Genomic DNA, 18,213 nt, shown 5'->3' with positions numbered 1-18,213 from the left:
TGGCTGCTCACGCGCAGGCCTGATTACACGTTTGAGAACCGCATAGGTTGTTGGACAGGTTCATCACGCATCCATGTCGTGCAGCGTATCACAGTACAGGCCTGGGGCGGTTGCCAGCGTCACCTGTGCCAGTGATCAATATCATGTCAAGCGTGACAATGAAATCTGCGACCATGCTGTTATCCCGCCCCCACCAATCACGAGCATGGGTGCAATGCAGTTCCGGCACATCGATACCATCGGACTGGACGGTCGCTAAGATCACGAGAAGAGTCACCGAGAATGGGCTACCGGGACCGGCGGCTACGACAGTATGCACTATTTTCGGTGAATGCCTCGTTAAAAGTGCGTGCACCGTGCGCATGTGTCATTGCTGAGGAGGCGCCTCATTGTATCTAGGCGCGCACACGCACTACAGGATCGCAAAAGGAGCAAGGGTCTCACCAACGAAGATCTATTCCATGAAGGTCCAGACGGTGATTTGCCCCACGTCCTGGCGCCGCTTGTGGCTATTTATGGCGCACCCAACGTGAACGGACAAGACCCTATCAACATTGCTCTATGGCGCGCCACTCCAGCACAATAGTTGATTTGCGCTGGTACATCTCGTCCCGCGAAGAACCAACGCCTAGCCCCTGGCAGCGTTGTTTTGACACCAATGGACGGCCTTGTAAGGCAAGACGCCCGTCTGTGATTGGTTCACACTGTCAAGTAGAGACGCGTTCCATAGGATCGCGACATCCAGTCACCAACAGGCTCCCCGGTAGGTCATAGATCGCAATCGCAACGAGCATCCCCATTTGTGCAGTGGCCCTGGCTCCCAATCACCAGTAAAGCATTTTCGAACGTCCTATCTCTTCGATACCCTCCTGCACAAAGTATCTGTTCCCCAAAGGCCTGAACACAAGAGGCCAGTCAGGGTCTACCAGAGATCCGCATGCTGCCATTGCCTTCAAATCTTCCGAGCGCGTGCAGGGCCAAGCGTGGGTGACCCGGCATGCCTTCTCTCCGACTCCGTTTTCCGTTTTAAGGTCGCTCAATAGCTCATGCTTAAGTGGCGCTTGTACTGCTACCGACGTCGGTCGCATACCGTATCGATAGCAGCCCGCGCGTCCGTGTGGGCTCGGATACACGGTTCGTACGACTAGGGACAACAGCTAGTCTGTCAGGGCAGCCGCCCGGCCCAACACCATCCGCGGCACCAGGAGCACTAGGGCGCGCATTGACAGAACCTAGGGGTGAGGGGCCGAAGAGCGCAGAGGCGTCAAGGCGCGACAGCGCCGCTAGCGACGATCTCCTATTTTTGTAACTCACTTGGCTGCGAACCTTAGCATCCCTATGCTACCCCGATGCGCCGGGACGAGCTTGACGCGGCGATCTTCGCGTGAACACCACGAGAGTAAGAGAACTGGCGAACATGTCGAGCGGGCTGCGTCGAGACCGCCCGTGACCCGATGGGCGTCGGTACGCCGCTCGCTAAGACCCGAGTCGAGTGTGCGGCAATCGGCGGGGGAGTCGTGTAGAGGACCAAATCGAGGAGAGCCATTGTGCAGTTCTACTTCTGTGCCTCGAGGGCTTACGAGCGTCCGCTGTGACGGGCCGCCCAGCACTTGCCAAGGGCCAAGTGCCAAGCGGATTCATTTGATAAGGTTCGGCATCAGACCGGATATTGAAAGCCCAACTCGGGGGCAGCTCGATCGGGCGATTGGAGTCTATGTCTGGTGGACGGGCGGTCGCAGCGACGTCGCAGAGCCCCACGGGCGCACGGTGTGCGGTGGGCGAGGGAGACCCTTTGGCGTCGGTTGCGGTTTCTCCATATGTTGGGGGCTATGCGCAGGAAGACAGACGGGCTTGTGCATGTGGGGGGGGAGGATTGCCCGGCGGAGAGTGTCCTGGGTCCGGGGAAGAATGCGGAGGAGCCTCGACCGCAGCGCGAACCGACTTTCGGGCATGCCGTGAGCACGCCGAGCAGGCTCGGCTCGTGTCTTGGCGTCTAGTCTTGGCGCTCTGCGCTTCCCGTGGCATGGAGGAGGAAGTCTCCGGGCTTCTGCACGCCCATCAATTCTCGGTTTCCAGCGGCGCACCAGAACATTGGCAGCGGCCACACTGATTGTCGAGCTCTAGCGCGCGCGATCCATCACGCTCTCACGTACTGATCCTGTTCTATTCTCTGTCTTCCCACATCGCATTCATTTGTTTGGGCGCCCACTCCATCTACTGTCATAGATGACCCCGTTCCTGCAACCATCGTAATTTCCAAGATCCTCCTTCCATATTCCGCACATCCATGCTTCTTTCGACATTGCGCATGCATGCCAAGATATAAGCGGCCGTGCACATCAGCGCTCCCCGCCCTCCCGTCGCACTATATCTCTTGGCCATCCGCCCCGCACCACCACACTATACCATGTCTGACCACTCCGCCGCCGCAGTCGCCGCCTCTCCAGCGTCTGCCACTGTCACTAAGAAGAGGCGCAACACTACCGAGTCCAAGCGCGTCACCCCCGAGGACGACCACCGACGTAAGCACTACTCACATTCCATGCCCGCCATGCCCGTTACTGACGTTCCACCCTAGGCAAGCGTCGTAACCGTACAACTCAGTCATGTCTGAACTGCCATACATCTAAGCGAATGGTGGGTGCAATATTGGAGAATTCGAACCGTAACTCACCGAGCTGTTATAGTGCGACCGCAAACGTCCATGCGGCAGATGCACCCAGCTCGGTCTGGTGGGTCCCGTCCACTGTTGACTGTGCCATATAATGCTGACTGTGCCCTGCAGACCGGCCTCTGTGTCTACGAAGTAGACGACCCCAGCAGAAAGTGAGTACAATCGCAACAAATGCCTATCGCTCTACTCACCTAACTTCAGGGGCCCTAGCAATGATACCCAAGACGAGAAAGATCGTCTCCAGAAACGCGTCGCAGAGCTCGAGAGCGTCATTCGCGAGCTGAAAAACAAGCCGCACCCCCGTTGGGTCTCTGGCGCGGGCAGCACTGATGCTGTTCAACGAGCCGACCATCGCAACGCAGCGCTGACAGCTTCAATGGATATGCGCTCGGCACCACCTTCACCCCGAAACTCGCAACAAGCTAGCACACTTGCCGATTGCATCTCACCTATATCCCCAATGAGCACTACATTCAGTCTCCCGACGGCATCCTCACACACCTCCTCCCGCAACTCGCCCTTCATCGGCGCAATGTCGTCTCGTGTCCCCTCCAGTCCCTCTATCGCAGATAGCTCTCCCATGGATACACCTTCTCCAATGACGCTCTCGCCCACAGAGAGCCAGATGGCCGGGGGTTCATCCCTGCCATCGGAATACGACATCGCAGCACTACTATCTTCATATCCGCCAGAGAAGGCGGGGCTCGAAGACAATCTCTTTAACGAAATCTGGGATCGCCTTATCCGCCCAGACGGCACGTGCGAAGTCAATCGCTTAGGGGAACACTGCGGCTGTCTGCACGATCCCGCAAATTACAACGTCGTCCTTGAGCTATCTCTCCGCCTGCGCAAGGCAGCGGACGCACTCAGCCGCTCCTCACAACACGCCTCGGGCTCCTGCGCTATCAGCCAGAACATCGCCGAGCTAGATAGGTTTACATCGTGAGTCGCTGTGCCTTTCTCGGTCGATGGTGGCTTAACATTACGAATCCCCCAGAAATGCCTTGGGAAACATCAGCGCCCCTCCGGAGCTTTTTGGTGGCTACCGCGATAGGGCGACGGTGCCTGCTGTCCCGCCAACCAATCCGCCTCTGCCGTACAGCGCATATGGCGTCGCTCGTCCGAATCCGCCCGCATCAGGTCCCACGGTATCTCCGCCGTCACTGCAGACCCTCCAGCCTTGGGACGGCAAGCCCGCGGGCTCATATCCCAGCCCGCCATGGGATGACTCGTTCATGTCCTGGGTGCCGCAGCGGCGGTGAGGGGACGCTGGGGCTGACAGTAGACGCGGATGCGATTTCATCGAACTTTGGGCTAGACGCCGTATATTGGGCATTTAGAGGGGATCTTCGGACGGACACATGCCGCGATGTACACTAACGCTGTATATACCAAGAGAAGCAGCCAATTCATGCTGCCGTGCCATGATAGGGACCCGCGCGAGAGGTGGCGACGGCGCGCCCTGCCATCGAATTGCCGGCTCAGAGTTGCGAATGGACTGGCGCGATGCTGGGATTGGGATTGGGATTGTAAGATGGCGTCAGCGATGATATGAGATAAGATGGAAGCGCATCAAGATCCGTGGCCAGATGCCTCCGCTGATCTCGATAACGGACTCGACCTCAATGGTCGATCCCAGACTGTATGTTTCGTTCATCCGTCAGACACCCTGCCTAATTGCGCACGTCCGTCGTCTGCATCCTTGCAGCGCGTGCGCACCCTACTGCTGCGGCGACTGCGCATTCGAAATTGTGGTTTGTCAAGCTCAAGCCGGTGCGTGACGCGTCAGAAAGACCATCATTTCCACGCCGGATTGCTCGGGCTCGATGGGGATTTCGCTGTGCGCAAGAAATGCAATTCTGATATACATGTTCTGTGTCGAGGGATGATGAAATCTACGCGAGCAGCGCCACATCAAATTTTCGGTATTATCGTCTTCATTCAACATGTCTCAGCCAAGAAAGGGACACAGAAGGACACAGTGGTCAGCAAGAAAGGAGTGCATGCATGCGACCGGCCCGCCCCGCTGTTCAGCTGAATCCGCGGCGAACAGCATTGAATATTGCACGTGTAGAGAGGACACAAGGAGGAAATGGGACTAGCGCGTGCGGCTGCGGGGCTCACTCGGTGTGCACACGAGGTCATTACACGGCGGACCGGCGGGACGGGTACTCAGTGCCAGGGCACAGCACAAAGGCTTGTGGGCATTATGGGTCCCTCAGCAGATCGCCAAGCGCACTTGAGTTAATCAAGATCGAATGCCGGATCTGAGCTATGTATGCAATGCCCAGCGACCGCATTCATTTCACAATCAGCCAAGGCAATGCAGTATTTCTACGCGCGTCGCGACCCCGAAGCAGCATTGTGTCCAGTGTCCTGCCTTGCACGGAGGATGTGGCTTTCTAAACTCAAAAGGGGGCATTTGTAACTATAAGAAGGAGCCCTTACCAAGCTTACCGCGGCAGGAACGTGACCGGGGCGGCAAACAGAAGCTCGAGATCGGGCAGATCGAGTCCCTGTTCGCCAAGACCTGCCAAGACCTCTCGGCCCTCTGGGCATTCCTGAACAAGATCGGGCGCAAAGCTTGACTATCATATGCCGGAACTCTCTCGGCTCCGCAGACGCCTTCCTCCTGCACTCTCCGTTCTCATGAACGGAGCATTTACTCAAACCTTGACCAAATTGCTCTGACACGAGACACATTGGGTATTAATAACAATGTGTCCTAAAATACGGTGGTCGCCCACTAAGATAGCAGTGTCGACCATTCATCGAGTCGCATTAGCGAGCCGAGCAAACAGCAAGCGGTGCTTTTAGATGCGGTGAAATGCTCGACGGTGATCCGTCGTCGGCATACTCATATGTTACACACGGGTGTCTGGTTTACTGTATGAATGGAATGGAACGGGCATCCTCAGGTGCGCCACTGCACAGCCAACGGCGGCCAGTATGCTCGGCGTACTTGGCAAGAATGTCGTGAACGTTCGCCACAGAAGGACGAATTTTCGGGGAAGGACCACGGTGGCCGCTTTGCACAGGATTACGGGAACAAGCACACTAGTAAAGCCGACAGGGGCCACGGAAGATGACGCACAAGACCAAAGGGCTCAGTGCGTCCCAGCCCAAGGATGTCGCTCAATGAATTAATCACGCAGGGTCCGATTATCAAATTGTATATTCTCTAAATGCGAAGGAATGTCAGCAAGAGGACCACGGTAGCAGAGGGGGAACACCTTCGCACTGCCCAGCCTTCTCACTTACAAAGCCGGTAAGGATATAGTAGGGCGGGAGAAGCTTGGCCTTGACCTGCTGGCTGACCGAGAGAAGTAGGATGCCGCTCGGCTTAGGCAACTTCTGTTGTAGATAGCAGAGGGCGCCCAAAGCAAACTAGGCAGGATGGTAGTCTATCCCGTCCATTGATTACTATTCAGCACTGTCTCCGTGGTCATTGAAGTAGAGCGGTCTTCTCTATACTGCTGGTATGGCTGACCTGAGGTCGGCTACCACCGATAGGACGGGCAAATGATCGTCTTCTTCAGACCCTGAAGGGGCCGTCAAGCTGGGCAGCGATGCCCCATAGCTGGAGTAAATCGCGGTGACGAATGAGCACAGGCACAATATTTGAAGCAAGAATAAGCACCCTTAGGTGCCTTCTTTGTGAAGGTACAATTATTTCCAAAGAGCACATGCCAAGATTTGTAAACACAGCAGGGGATTCGAGAATCTATCCTGTGTTCTGCTTACCTGCGCTACACATTAGCCGGAGGGCCATATGGAACAGATTACTGACCCTGCATTCCCCGTGAAGATGGACTGTACCGGTGCCAACTTCATGGATGTTGTACAGCTCGCAAAGCAGTCCTAAAACATATAGGTATGAGCGCTATCACCGCGTCCATGCATGGAGCCAAGATTTACCTATCGCTAGTAAGTTGGTCAATATCTATGTCAATCTATCCGCTATAGGTCTTTTGTGAGAGTTGTCTTGCCTGACCGACACAATGGCTCTCTTCAGGGGGCTGGTTTTGTGTCGATAGCGCACTAATGTGGCTAGCACGCGTTGACTCAGCTTGCGCATCGCCCTGTGTACCCACGACATTAATTGCAATAGTGAATTTTCGCATACAGAACCGCAGACGAATGAACATTTCCAACGCTTATTCAATATGAGTCTCTTGCCAAGTCCGATCAGAATATTCCTGCTTGCTCTCATGAGGCCGGTCAGCAATTAGCTGCGATGGGTTCTTTGCTTGGCTAATGAGCACCTTACGCTTACCCATTTTTTCTCATAGGCATGTCGGCGAACGTTGGCTTGTTGCCCGGCTACTATGTTCTTGAATGCGCCGCCTCCGTGGGGGAACTGGAAGACGCGAGAATATTCCACGGAAAGTAAGTTACTAAATGCGGTGAACATCCGCACGCGTGCACATCGCTCCGACACATTAGTCAGCATTTTCAGCCACCTATATAAGCGCCGCGCGCTTCGCCCGACGACTCCCAAGTCTATCGATTTACTCGCGACCAAAACATGGCCTCTCATTTGGTGAGCCGCTCAGTGTTCTACAATGCTTACCGCAAAGGTGCTGACATGCTGTGTGTAGGCGAATATCTTCGGTACTGAGCAGGATCGTGTCAACTGCTCGTTTTATTACAAGGTATGTTGTTCGGATTCCCACTTCGCTAAAGACTTTGGACTAACGCTCTACAGATCGGTGCGTGCAGGCACGGTGACCGTTGCTCGCGAAAGCATATCAAGCCCGCCTTCTCGCAGACAATCCTCCTGCCGAATGTCTATCACAACCCCGCGCACGACCCTGTTTGCAAGCTAACCGAGAAGGAGCTGCAGGAGGGCTTTGACGCAGTCTACGAGGACTTGTATTGCGAGCTGGCGAAGTTCGGGCATCTTCTCGAGCTGCACGTAAGTGGCACACGTTCATTTGTGGCCGAGCTCTCGATTTGACCGGTATTACGTTCGACAGGTCTGCGACAATGTCGGAGATCACCTTATCGGCAACGTGTACGCGCGGTATGAGTGGGAAACTGAGGCACAGACGGCGGTGGATAATCTGAACGATCGCTGGTATGCAGGTAAGCTTGACAGGTCTCCTTATCCTTTAGCTGTTCACCCTTGACATTTTCTCAGGCCGCCCGCTCTATGCCGAGCTATCCCCCGTCACTGACTTCCGGGAGGCATGTTGCCGTCAAAACGAGAACGGTGAATGCAACCGTGGTGGCTTCTGCAACTTTATGCATCTCCGATTAGCATCAAAGGATCTTGTTTCGTCCCTCCGTCATGGTCAACGGCTAGAGAGGCGAATGCACCCTCCAAAGGTTGAAGGTGGAGGAGGATGGGAACCATCGAGAAAAGAGAGTGTCAAGGGTCGCAGCGCTAGTCCCTCGAAGCGAGGAGGACGTAACGAGGGAGAAGATCGGTGGACCCGCAAGTGAGACCGATAATCATGCTGCTTTCTTGCTGTCAGATTGTGGCTGTAGGCGATGGCGCTGTGGCGTTTTGTCATGATATGGAACCGCGATTCTGACATATACCCGATGCGTGCGATGTGTCATGGATAACAGTGTACAAAATCACGCATAGGTGTGTCGTAAGTGCACGTCCCATGTCATTTATTAAACCGAGCTATGAGGTGTGCATGCCAAACCGCCGCCAATCGCGATGGAAGCCAACTCAGCTTCTATGATGTGAGCCGGCGGCGATGAGGATACCTGTCAGCGTAACCAGGCCTTACTGAATATTAGCAATGTGCTGTGCTGGACGCCAATCTGCATCAGGTATTATTGTGATAGTGTGTGGAGCCCGTCGACAGTGATCGTACATCGCAAAGTAACATCAGACCAGCCATCCTCGATAATCGCCTCTCTTGTCCCTTTGCAGGAGAGTCTCCCACTGTACGACAAACCTAGCGAAAAGGTCCCGGATCAATGAGCTGACAGGAAGAAATCACGCGGCTCACCTATCGACAAAGGGTCTGAGAAGCTTGCCTGAGAGCGATAGCGAGCGGACACGTGCAAACGATTCAATGTAAATTAACCTAGGCGACGGAAGACCCAGTAACTGCATGGTATTATCAGGAGGGGATCATCAGCTCCAGAGGCCCGCCGATTACTAGATGACATGGAAGATGGAAGCTCACTCGGTTGAAGTACGTTGCGACACAGAGCACAAAGCAGGTACCTGGACCATTAAGGAGCAAGACCTCCGCCAAAGGCGCACTAGTCCAGATCGGACATAAGGTAACATGATAGAGGCACGCGAGGAGCGAGCAGGCGGCGGTCAGAGGAGTTGTGAGGAGTGTCTGGTGCACCCTACGCGCCCGTGGGATTGTCAAGATTCTATATGGTGCATCTGATACACGCTTCTTTCAAGAATCAGTGGAATTTCATGCAATTCAGACGGAAGATGCCATGTGAGTCAGAAGAGAAAATGTACGGACAGAATATGGAGGAGAAACCGCGGCTTTCACCCGCTCGAGCGCGGCTGCTTTGCGAGCGCTGAGTATGTCACCTTCACTAACAATATATGTCCGGGGAAAGTAGCGGGTAAAATCAAGCGACGACACCAGCGTCAAGGCCTCGCTGGTATGTCCCCCTTTGTCGCCCTGTTCAAAACGCTATCGGCGCATCAGTCTGTGATATGTGCTTACCTGACCCCAGAAATACGGCTAGACTGCATGACTGCGTCCCTGGCCGGATCCGAGCCTTATGAATTGTCCCTTTGGGCAGGAGGGAATAGAGGCGCAGAACGACACAAGCGATCAGCGCCGCGGCGCACAGCAGCCATGCAACCATTTTCGTAGAGTTCCGTTTCGTGGCTGAGCAGGGTCAGCGGCGTCACAATTGGATCCGAACAGTCGCGGGATGGAGCCGCTGGTCTGTACGCTGTGCACGAGGGTCGCAGGTATGGAAAGCAAACAATTCAAGAGCTGGTCCGGGTGGAGGGCGCTAGGGCAAGCCGTGTGAGCGGCCAAGATAATTGTCGCTCGAGCGGACATTGCTCTCGGAGCGCCTATTGTACCGCGTCATGAAGTTCAGAATTTGCCAGATTTGGATAGGCGCTGGACCGGCGGTCCAGTGGGTCGCGTCGCGCGCGTCCGTGGTCCGCCACAACGCGTCTTGTTCTTCTCCTGCTCCTTGAGACTGCCTGACTGCCCATTCGCGCCTGGGTGTTACGTTTCTTCCCCCTTGGCATCACATTCCAGCTGCACCGTGAGACTGCTCGCCAACATGGCGCTCTCGACTGTTGATGCCGAGACCGCGACCGCCCTGAGAAACGCCGTGCGCGATTGTAGCGAGAGGGGGTTGCTTTCCGCGTCCAAATGGTCAGTTTTAGGCTGCTATGATCAAAACTTGATTATGACTCGTTGTCTCGCTGGTCAGGGCATCCGAGCTACTTCTTTCCTTGCCAGCCTCCAAAAGACAGCCATCGGCCTCAACGCAGACTTCAGTACCGCATGCGGGTTCTCCTCCTCGGCCACCACCAGTCACGCATGCTGGCGCCTCTACAGTATCAGCTTCACATCCCCCAGCTCCGGTCATTCAGCCGAGACACCCCCATGCACCTCCATTGAGCCCACTTCCGGACAAGACTCGCCTGCAGGAGCTCGAGTGGGAGGCGCAGGATGCTGACCACATTGCTGCAGCCAGGGCCATGATTGATGCTAAGGATTTGGTCAGAGCTGTGCACTGGCTAAAGCCATGTAAGAGTTCCAAAGGCCGCTTTCTCAGTGTTTACAGTCAATATCTGGTAATTATCTATCGCTGTACTTCCCTCCAACTCTGTTGTGATTTTCAACTCCAAGGCTGGCGAGAAGCAAGCACTGAAGGACTGGTACAAGCTCGACAGTGAGTGATGGGTCTTCAGTCATGTAAGCTTCAGCCTTCTTGAGTCTATGTCTGCAGAGACACGATTTCAATCACCAGTACCTATCAACACGTCACTACTGGACCTCTTGGAGATGGTGAAGAATGCGACGGACCCGTTCTTGCTATTCTTGTAGGGTTCAACAACTACTCTGCTACACCCGCCGACATATAATGAAGTTGAGCATTCTACAGAAAGGCTTTATTCCTACGTCGACTATCACGGCGCGAGGAAGCCATTGAGAGCGCCCTCCTATCAATCGCCGCATATCCTTGGAACTGGTCAGCTTGGACTGTCCTTGGAGAATGCCTCGGAGACGGAGAAGAGGTAATCGCCAGCACCTTATCAGGGCATGCGCTGACATGACCTGTAGCTGTCTTCCATCTTGCCGTTGCTTCCAATCCCACCAACACATCCTTTGGTGCAGATGTTCCAAGTCAAGACTCTGAACACACTGCATAGTCCCACTGACAATGAGCTGGGTCTTTGTGACCGCTTACTGAGCGAAGACTTCTTCCCCCGAAGTCTATGGGTCATGTCACTTCGCGCCTGTGTTCTGTACCACATGCATGGTCCGTGTGGTCCGTACATACATCAGTATGTGCGGCAACTAACAATTGCATTCCAGATTTCCAGGAGGCAGCAGATCAGTTCACAAAAGTTTTAGCCATCGATCCGTACAGGATAGATGATATTGACATTTATTCTAATATCCTATATGTGACTGAGGACCATCGCGCGTTGTCAAGGATTGCCCACGAGTTCACCGTTATCGACAAGGATCGACCAGAGGTGTGCTGTCTCATCGGTACGATCTATGGCGGTGATCTCCTGCAACCAATCGCATCATAATGATGGCTCTCCCTTTGCAGGCAACTACTACTCGTTGCGCAACGAGCATGAAAAGGCCATCAAGTACTTCAAACGTGCCACTCAGCTAGATCGGACATATCTTTCCGCATGGACGCTCATGGGCCATGAATATGTGGAGACGAAAAATTCACATGCAGCTATCGAAGCCTATAGAAAAGCTGTTGGTAAGTTCAGGCACCCTATCACAAGCTCCACCCAAATTATACAGTCGCTGTCCACGTTCGTTGATTTCTGATACTTCAGACGTAAGCCGGAAGGATTACAGAGCTTGGTATGGTCTGGGTCAGGCCTATGAGCTGCTGAGTATGCATCAATACGCCCTGCACTACTATCAGCACGCCACAGCGTTACGGTATGTCCGATCATGTTCTGTGCTCCCTTATCACTTCCTCCGCTCCGTTATCGACCCTGCATGCTCATTGTTTGCATCCGACCGCTGTATTCATAGCCCTTATGATGTCCGCATTTGGCAAGCACAGGGCATATGCTACGAAGAGATGGGGCGGTAAGTGCGACCGCTCCTGGCTCGATTGTCGGACCCTGAGGCGTTAAGCCACACAAAACCTTGACAGACCTCGAGAAGCCATCGAATGTCTCAAGCGCGCGCTCATCGGCGCCGATCCACAGGAGACGGTAATCCACCTCAAGCTAGCCAAACTGCATAACGATCTCGACGAGTTCGCCGAGGCTGCGGCATACCATCACCGTGTGGCAGAGGTCTGCCGAGCTGCCAGTACGTCTCTCTTCTTACTTCACCCGCCTTGATGCCTTCTCTTTTGGCCGCATTGTACCTTTACGATTGCCGCCCGCCGCTTCTTGTGTTTTGCTGCTCCAATCTACCTTCGTATGCTGACCTGATCACTCTCGTGACTTCCGCTCCTGGATTCCCGTGTCAGATAAAGCTGTCGCCGAGTATGCCAAGTCAGGAGTCTACGTCGCGCGCTACCATCTAATCCACGGAGGAGGGGATATTGCCTTGGCGAAGGAGTACCTGGAAGCGATTGCCTCAAGCAATGCGGAGGAAGTGGGTCAGGCGACAGAGATGCTGAGGAGAGCAAAACTGTTGCAGGTCAAGTTGTTGGAGGCAGGCCTGGCCCAGGGGCAAACTCAAGCTCATACTAATGCTGCTGCGGGTTCTAGTCAGGCGGGAGGAGCATTGCCGTGACCCGGACAGCTGCTTCTGACGTACAAGCCAAATACCTTGCGGTGATTACTGGGTGTACTGTATCTTTTGCTGGAGAAAGTTCAGTTGCGGTCGTACAATACTGCTGGCGCTGCAATTTCGATACATGAACCCGACCGGGACCGTAGTCTCGTAACCAGACGTTAAGGGGGAGAAGGGATCACGTGGAGTGTTACTATATCTGGATACGGAGTTCTAAAAAACCCTGCACGACTCCCCCCCTTAACGTCTGGTGCATTTTGCAGGGAGGGAGGGGGGTATCCGTCACGCCCTGGCGCTTAACGCGCCTGTCTTGCGACGCATAGTATGGCTCCCGCTATGTCCACTCTTGCCGAGTTCTCGTAGGGTCTTTCGACGCTCTCGGCATCCATCCTCAAGAAAGCCTGTGAGGAAGCAGCAAAAACGCACCAGTACTCATCTGCAGAGACAGAAGCCCCGAGTGGTCGTCAAAGATATCGCTGCCCAAGTCCGAAGCTGGCGGGGAGTCCAGGTCGGAGTCAGAATCGTCAACGACACTGCGTAGCGAGCTCAGCCAAAGGCTCAGATGAATAGACGACATTATGATTATGTAGGTTGGCTACCGTAGCATACATGCGCATACATTGTCTAGCGACTGAGTTTTGGGGTGCGCGGCGCGTCGGACGCAGTCACGTACGCAAGCAGACGCGAGAGGTAACGGCGTCGTCACCAGTGACTTTGGTGACGCGTGATGGATACCCCCCTCCCTCCCTGCAAAATTCACCAGACCTTATAGGCGAGAGTGTGCAGGGGTTTTTAGATCTCCGCCACCCAATTGGGTAATAGCACACGTGATCCGCCTATAAGGTCTGGAAACGAGACTACCGGGACCGGTGGCGGGGCTTCATAAGCGCCTGTCCTTAAGGCGATCAAATCTGGATATGATGGGCCACCATTCACACGGTCACGCGGTCACGGGTGCACGTACAGCGGTAAACGCAACAAAACAAACAAATCCGCCACGCCTGAGATGTCGAAAATTCAGGCCACTTCACGCTCTTCATCGCCTTCAACCGCGTCTGCGCCGCTTTCGGCGACGACTAACGATATACGATCTGGCTCGTACATCAATGGGACCCAATCCGCCGTTACTACCCCGGCACCAGAGCCACAAATCCCTACGGTCGCGTCCACTTCGAATCTGGACGCAGAACACATAGTTGTAGATGACGATCCGCCCGCCGCTGCCGTCAATGGGTCGAAGAAACGAGATTCTCGTGCTCTGGACGACGATTACGGTGCCCTGAGGCGGAGATTCAAGAGGAAATTCGAAGCACACACCCCTGCAACATACGCAACACACGACGAGAAAGAGATAGGGAGAGCGACAAGGTGAGATATCCACACTCAAGCATGTCGTTTGGTACTCTTCAAGTGACCATCCGTCCTCGTAGCTTTGCGCAGTGGTTGGCGTATCACCAATACGCTGCTCTTTACCCCGATACAGAGACACCGTTCGCCGATGCACCGGACGCCGTTAACCGTCTGCTTCCCTACCACATCTTTCAGCATCCGCGAGAAGACTTGGATGGCCTGGTGACACGCCCAGTGTTCTCCAAGAAAGGCAAAGGCAAGGCCTCAAAGGCCGATCTTTTACGAGAAGAGGTTGCTGGTGGGTTTTCCCCACCATCATGTACACACTCCCACTCAGGTGGGATCATGGCACAGAGACGCGATTCGCGCTAGACTGCTGGCGCCGCAAAACGGCTCTCGAGAAGCGTTTCAGGCGCGCCCTGATACACTCTGGAGAGGTTTGTCCTCAATGTGGCTGTAAGGAAGAACAGCACCAACTGATTCTTCTGGCACGTAGCGGTCGTCTCCAGATGATCAGTCGTATTTCCTGGAGCAATCGCTCCTGGAAGATGAGCGGCAAGAAACAGTCGCTACGCAGGCGGAGCTTCGAACTGCCCGCACCGAGCTGGAGAAATTGGAACGCGAGCGCCGCGCAGCTGCTCCTCCTACTCCTGCCCCCCGACAGACCCGGCCATACTATTCAGTTTCTACAACAACGCCTTCATCTGGGTATTCTGCACAGTATCGGTACTCATATCCTTATGCACAAGGATATGGCACCTCACAGTACACATTCTCCCCTGCTTTTCAAACCGCCCCTGCATACCCGACGACACCTGTGGCTAGCGCCGGCGCTTATCGCAGCTACACCCCGGCAACGCCGACGTCGTCTGCACCATACGCATCCCCTTACTCAACTACTACTACATCCACTGCGCCACCTGCGACACCAACACCGAGTCATTATCGCACAACGACATCCGCCATCCCTGTGCAGTTGCCAGAGAGTTCGCTTGCCGCGCTCAGGGCAATTGGATTGGAACCCCTTGCCCCAGCCCCGGCAGGGCAGCCTCAGCCGGCAGCGGTCCTGAAGAGCCGGTCGGGCACGACGATGCAGTTGGAGATCAACGTCGGATCTCTGCAGCCGGCACAGATGAGCGGACTTGCGCTAATTCTAAACGCGCTGACGTCAAAGGGCGTCACTGTGGACGGCAATGCCAGCGCCAACTCGAGCGCCACCTCTGGAATGTTGTCGACCTCGACGTCGGCGTCGTCGCAGAGCGCGACGTCCTGAGCTCTGGCGTTGTTATTCAGCGTATCATTATTGGCGTATGGGTAATTTGTCGAGCATAGCACGGTCTCTGGAGCTGTAATTCGAAGGCAGAAGTAATGGAACTCTATAAAGTTTATATTGAGTTTGCACACCAGATCAAGGCACGTGTGAGCTTGGCTCACGGGCGGCGATGTGGGAGGTTTCCTTTCTCGTCTAACCGCCTCAAAGGACGGAAGTAAACCGCCAGGAAAGGCAATTGTCGGCGTTCGAGAGCCTTTCCCTCCACCGTCCAGAACGGCGAGCAGACCTCTCATCTCTGCCTCCTCGTTGCCATGCTCATCCTTGCTCGACGCGGCTCGGGTGCCCGCCCGCCTTCACATTCAAGTAAGGCCTTTCTGTCCCCCCTCTCGTCGCGCTGCCGCCCAATGCAGACTGCTCTCCGCGCCACCAGGATGGGGTGAAGATTGTCTCTGATTTTCTCGTGCCGAAGCACCCCAAAACCGTTGCGCGTTGGAGCGCGACCCGAAGGCAACGGTGGATCCGGGCCACCCCCCTCTATATAAGAGTCCACCGCATACATGGGTGAGCATCCTACACGCCCCGCGCTGCTCATTATAGCATCGACACGACTTCACACGAGCGTACAACCCTATACCACCCAAGGAGAGCACATATACCCTCACAGCAATCATACCCTTGTATATCCACAAATGGCGTCCACCGACATTGCTCCTCTCGTCTTCTCTAATCTCCCGACTGAGCTCGTTCGGGACATTTTCGAACACGCCGCCGTCTCGGACAAAGCCACGGCGCGCGCTCTGACTCTTGTCTCGTCCGCCGTGCGCCACTGGACTGAGCCCATCCTGTACCACACCGTTGTCCTTTCGACGTCTCGGGGCTTGCGCTCATTCCTCGCCTCGATATCGAACAAGCCCGCAGGATTCGTCAGCACGCGCGTCGAACACCTGGGTATATTCGCGCTTGGCCCCGTGCAGAGCATCGACCGCGTGCTCAACGCGTGTCGCGGTGTACGCAGCCTCGCCTGCGGCTTCCATATGCCCGGCTATAAACAAATGCTGGGCTGCGACGCGCTGCAGGCAATGAAGGGCTCGCGCGAGCAACATCTTCTCGGCCTCTCGTGTCGTGATGGGTGGGACACTGGTCTTGTCGCCCCGTCCGTCACCCACCTCCGCATACACCTTACCTCGTTCGATACCGGTGCCCCAAACGCGCCATTCGGGTTCGCATTCGGGACCGGCAATCCCACCGAGTCTGACTGGGAGCGACTCGCCACCCTGTCGTCGCTCACGCACCTTGCCATCGTGTACCGCTCTTCTGCCACCCCTCCGGCAGCTGTCCTCCCTGCACTGCAACGGCTGTTGTCATTAAAAGACAATGCTCCCCCCGCTATCAACCCGCCGCAACTGAAGCTCATTCTCGTTCAAGTGTTGGGCGGCGCCACAGGGGACAAACAGCCAGAAGCGCCTGTCGATGTTATCAACAGTGCGGCTGTAGAAGAGGGCGGCTCTGCACTTCGTATCGTCGCCGAGAATGCACCGTCCTCCGTCGTGCGCCAGTGGGAAAGTGCGGTGAGGGGCGGGCCAGGAATATGGGATGGCGCCGAGGATGTGGTGAGGAAGAGGCTGGCTTCTATCAAGCAGTCATTATGATACATATGATCTTCTGTGGTTACAGCGACTAGTGATTGTGATACATACGATCTTCTGTGGTCAAAGCGACTATTCTATACTATCTACGTCTCCCGCGCTATAATGTTATTTCGTTTGTTGAGCTTGTTTTTTGGGGGGGTTCAGACACACATACGGAGCCGGCGGAGATTTGAAAAGGGTCTGCTCTGCTCTTAGGAGACGCGCTATGGATTGTACTTCGGTGGTCAGCTGCTTTACCTGTATATCGAAGCATTTTCAAAGTGATAGTCTTCGTCTCTCACGTCAGCGGGTTGGTGGAAGTCGCAGTACCACAAACACATCAAGGATGTCGAAGCTGTTACGACCATCCTTATAATTACGTGCCCACTTAGATAGTCTCACTGACCCTGAGTTCCAACAAACTGAATCTGAACAGGAGCATACACTCACCAGAGATGGTCAAGATTGTGTCCTCGTGTGTGCCGTAAATTGTGGCGTCAATATAATTAGGTTCAAAGCTGAGTTGGGCGATATAATGACCACACATCAGATACGATGCGGAGAACTCCAAGTCGCGTAAGACACGCCCAAGATGCGCCGACGTTACGAAGCAGCGCTCGCGGGCACGAGGGGTAGCGGGTGCTGTGCTTGTAGCGGACGATGTCAGACCAGTGAGGAAAACGCAAAGTGACGCACTCAGCGCACGCTTGCCGAGTATCATGATGGCGCTCTTGGGATGAGCGCCGCCGCCTCAAGTGCTTCCATTCGGAAGATTGAACGTGCAGCCTCAAGAGCGCGACGCCCATAGGTCTTCGTATCTGCGGCTCAATCGTTACGGCGACACAAGTAGCGCACGCAATAAGGTAATGCGTCAATTGGAGGAACTGATGTATTGCACACAAGGTGAGTTGTAAGTAAGTCTCACAGGACGAGTGCTAACAAGGATTTACAGGTCGTCAGCTGGACCTCCCGAGTAGTCGCATACTTCGAGGCATCATCGATACGATTGCTGAGACTATCAACATAGTGTCCCTCTTTGAGCCTGAGTGTCCTAACTTGGAGCCTGAGTGTCCTAACTTCGTGGCAGACGCGTCCAATCCTGGTTCATGGTGTCCATCCGGATAGCACGGGGCTTTGGCAGCAGAGGATGTACATGTATGCTGACTTCGCTTGCATTCAAGAGCAACACGTCCGGTTCGTGACACAGCCCAGGCCCACTGTAAATCGGAGCAATTCACCATCTGCAAGCATTGAACAATCAACATCATACCACGTGCTCCCGACGCCCGCCCTGTTTCCAAACTTGGCAAACTACTTGAACATCGGTTGGCGCGGTTTCGAAAGTCACCTAGGTCACCGCGAAGAAATACG

The 18,213-nt window shown here is 54.8% G+C and overlaps 5 protein-coding genes across 5 annotated transcripts; 4 read left to right on the top strand and 1 right to left on the bottom strand.

Annotated features, from left to right (window-relative positions):
* Positions 1-1,714: 1,714 nt before the first annotated feature.
* On the top strand, positions 1,715-5,262 carry POSPLADRAFT_1043794 (hypothetical protein; the record flags this gene model as incomplete). The annotated part of the gene is made up of 10 exons (XM_024478388.1): positions 1,715-1,819; positions 1,872-1,955; positions 2,786-2,826; positions 2,876-3,616; positions 3,672-3,932; positions 4,106-4,203; positions 4,264-4,316; positions 4,383-4,447; positions 4,630-4,801; positions 5,047-5,262. The coding sequence occupies 10 exons, from the start codon at positions 1,715-1,717 to the stop codon at positions 5,260-5,262; spliced, it is 1,836 nt and encodes a 611-aa protein (XP_024343134.1).
* Positions 5,263-7,181: 1,919 nt separating this feature from the next.
* POSPLADRAFT_1038585 (hypothetical protein) lies at positions 7,182-8,310 on the top strand. The gene is made up of 5 exons (XM_024477405.1): positions 7,182-7,217; positions 7,276-7,329; positions 7,383-7,592; positions 7,654-7,762; positions 7,818-8,310. Exons 1-5 carry the CDS (start codon positions 7,203-7,205, stop codon positions 8,120-8,122), a joined length of 693 nt encoding a protein of 230 aa, XP_024343133.1. The 5' UTR covers positions 7,182-7,202; the 3' UTR covers positions 8,123-8,310.
* A 212-nt stretch (positions 8,311-8,522) lies between these two features.
* POSPLADRAFT_1132950 (glycosyltransferase family 1 protein) lies at positions 8,523-9,481 on the bottom strand (the record flags this gene model as incomplete). The annotated part of the gene is made up of 5 exons (XM_024484278.1): positions 8,523-8,592; positions 8,647-8,747; positions 8,827-9,038; positions 9,123-9,281; positions 9,337-9,481. 5 exons carry the CDS (start codon positions 9,479-9,481, stop codon positions 8,523-8,525), a joined length of 687 nt encoding a protein of 228 aa, XP_024343132.1.
* An 8-nt stretch (positions 9,482-9,489) lies between these two features.
* POSPLADRAFT_1133350 (hypothetical protein) lies at positions 9,490-15,214 on the top strand (the record flags this gene model as incomplete). Its single annotated transcript, XM_024484331.1, has 18 exons — positions 9,490-9,648; positions 9,735-9,781; positions 9,892-10,011; positions 10,070-10,361; positions 10,492-10,534; positions 10,613-10,685; positions 10,748-10,880; positions 10,981-11,125; positions 11,182-11,361; positions 11,426-11,590; positions 11,670-11,778; positions 11,875-11,931; positions 11,999-12,159; positions 12,323-12,450; positions 13,613-13,959; positions 14,022-14,239; positions 14,296-14,378; positions 14,438-15,214. Coding segments are annotated over 18 exons (3,237 nt in total), but the record flags the coding sequence as incomplete, so codon positions are not given.
* Positions 15,215-15,903: 689 nt separating this feature from the next.
* Positions 15,904-16,863, top strand: POSPLADRAFT_1031393 (hypothetical protein; the record flags this gene model as incomplete). Its single annotated transcript, XM_024476788.1, has 1 exon — positions 15,904-16,863. One exon carries the CDS (start codon positions 15,904-15,906, stop codon positions 16,861-16,863), a length of 960 nt encoding a protein of 319 aa, XP_024343130.1.
* Positions 16,864-18,213: the final 1,350 nt, after the last annotated feature.

Source organism: Postia placenta (assembly GCF_002117355.1).
Source record: "Postia placenta MAD-698-R-SB12 unplaced genomic scaffold POSPLAscaffold_2, whole genome shotgun sequence".
In the NCBI taxonomy this organism is placed as follows: Eukaryota; Fungi; Basidiomycota; class Agaricomycetes; order Polyporales; family Adustoporiaceae; genus Rhodonia; species Rhodonia placenta.
The sequence above is the reverse complement of the archived record's forward strand: the minus strand, read 5'-3'. Positions and strand labels throughout refer to the sequence as shown.

Excerpts from the sequence above, each read along its gene's own strand:
- POSPLADRAFT_1038585 (XM_024477405.1), top strand. Across the intron at positions 7,330-7,382 it reads ACTGCTCGTTTTATTACAAG|ATCGGTGCGTGCAGGCACGG; the intron begins GTATGTTGTTCG and ends AACGCTCTACAG. Across the intron at positions 7,593-7,653 it reads GGCATCTTCTCGAGCTGCAC|GTCTGCGACAATGTCGGAGA; the intron begins GTAAGTGGCACA and ends TACGTTCGACAG.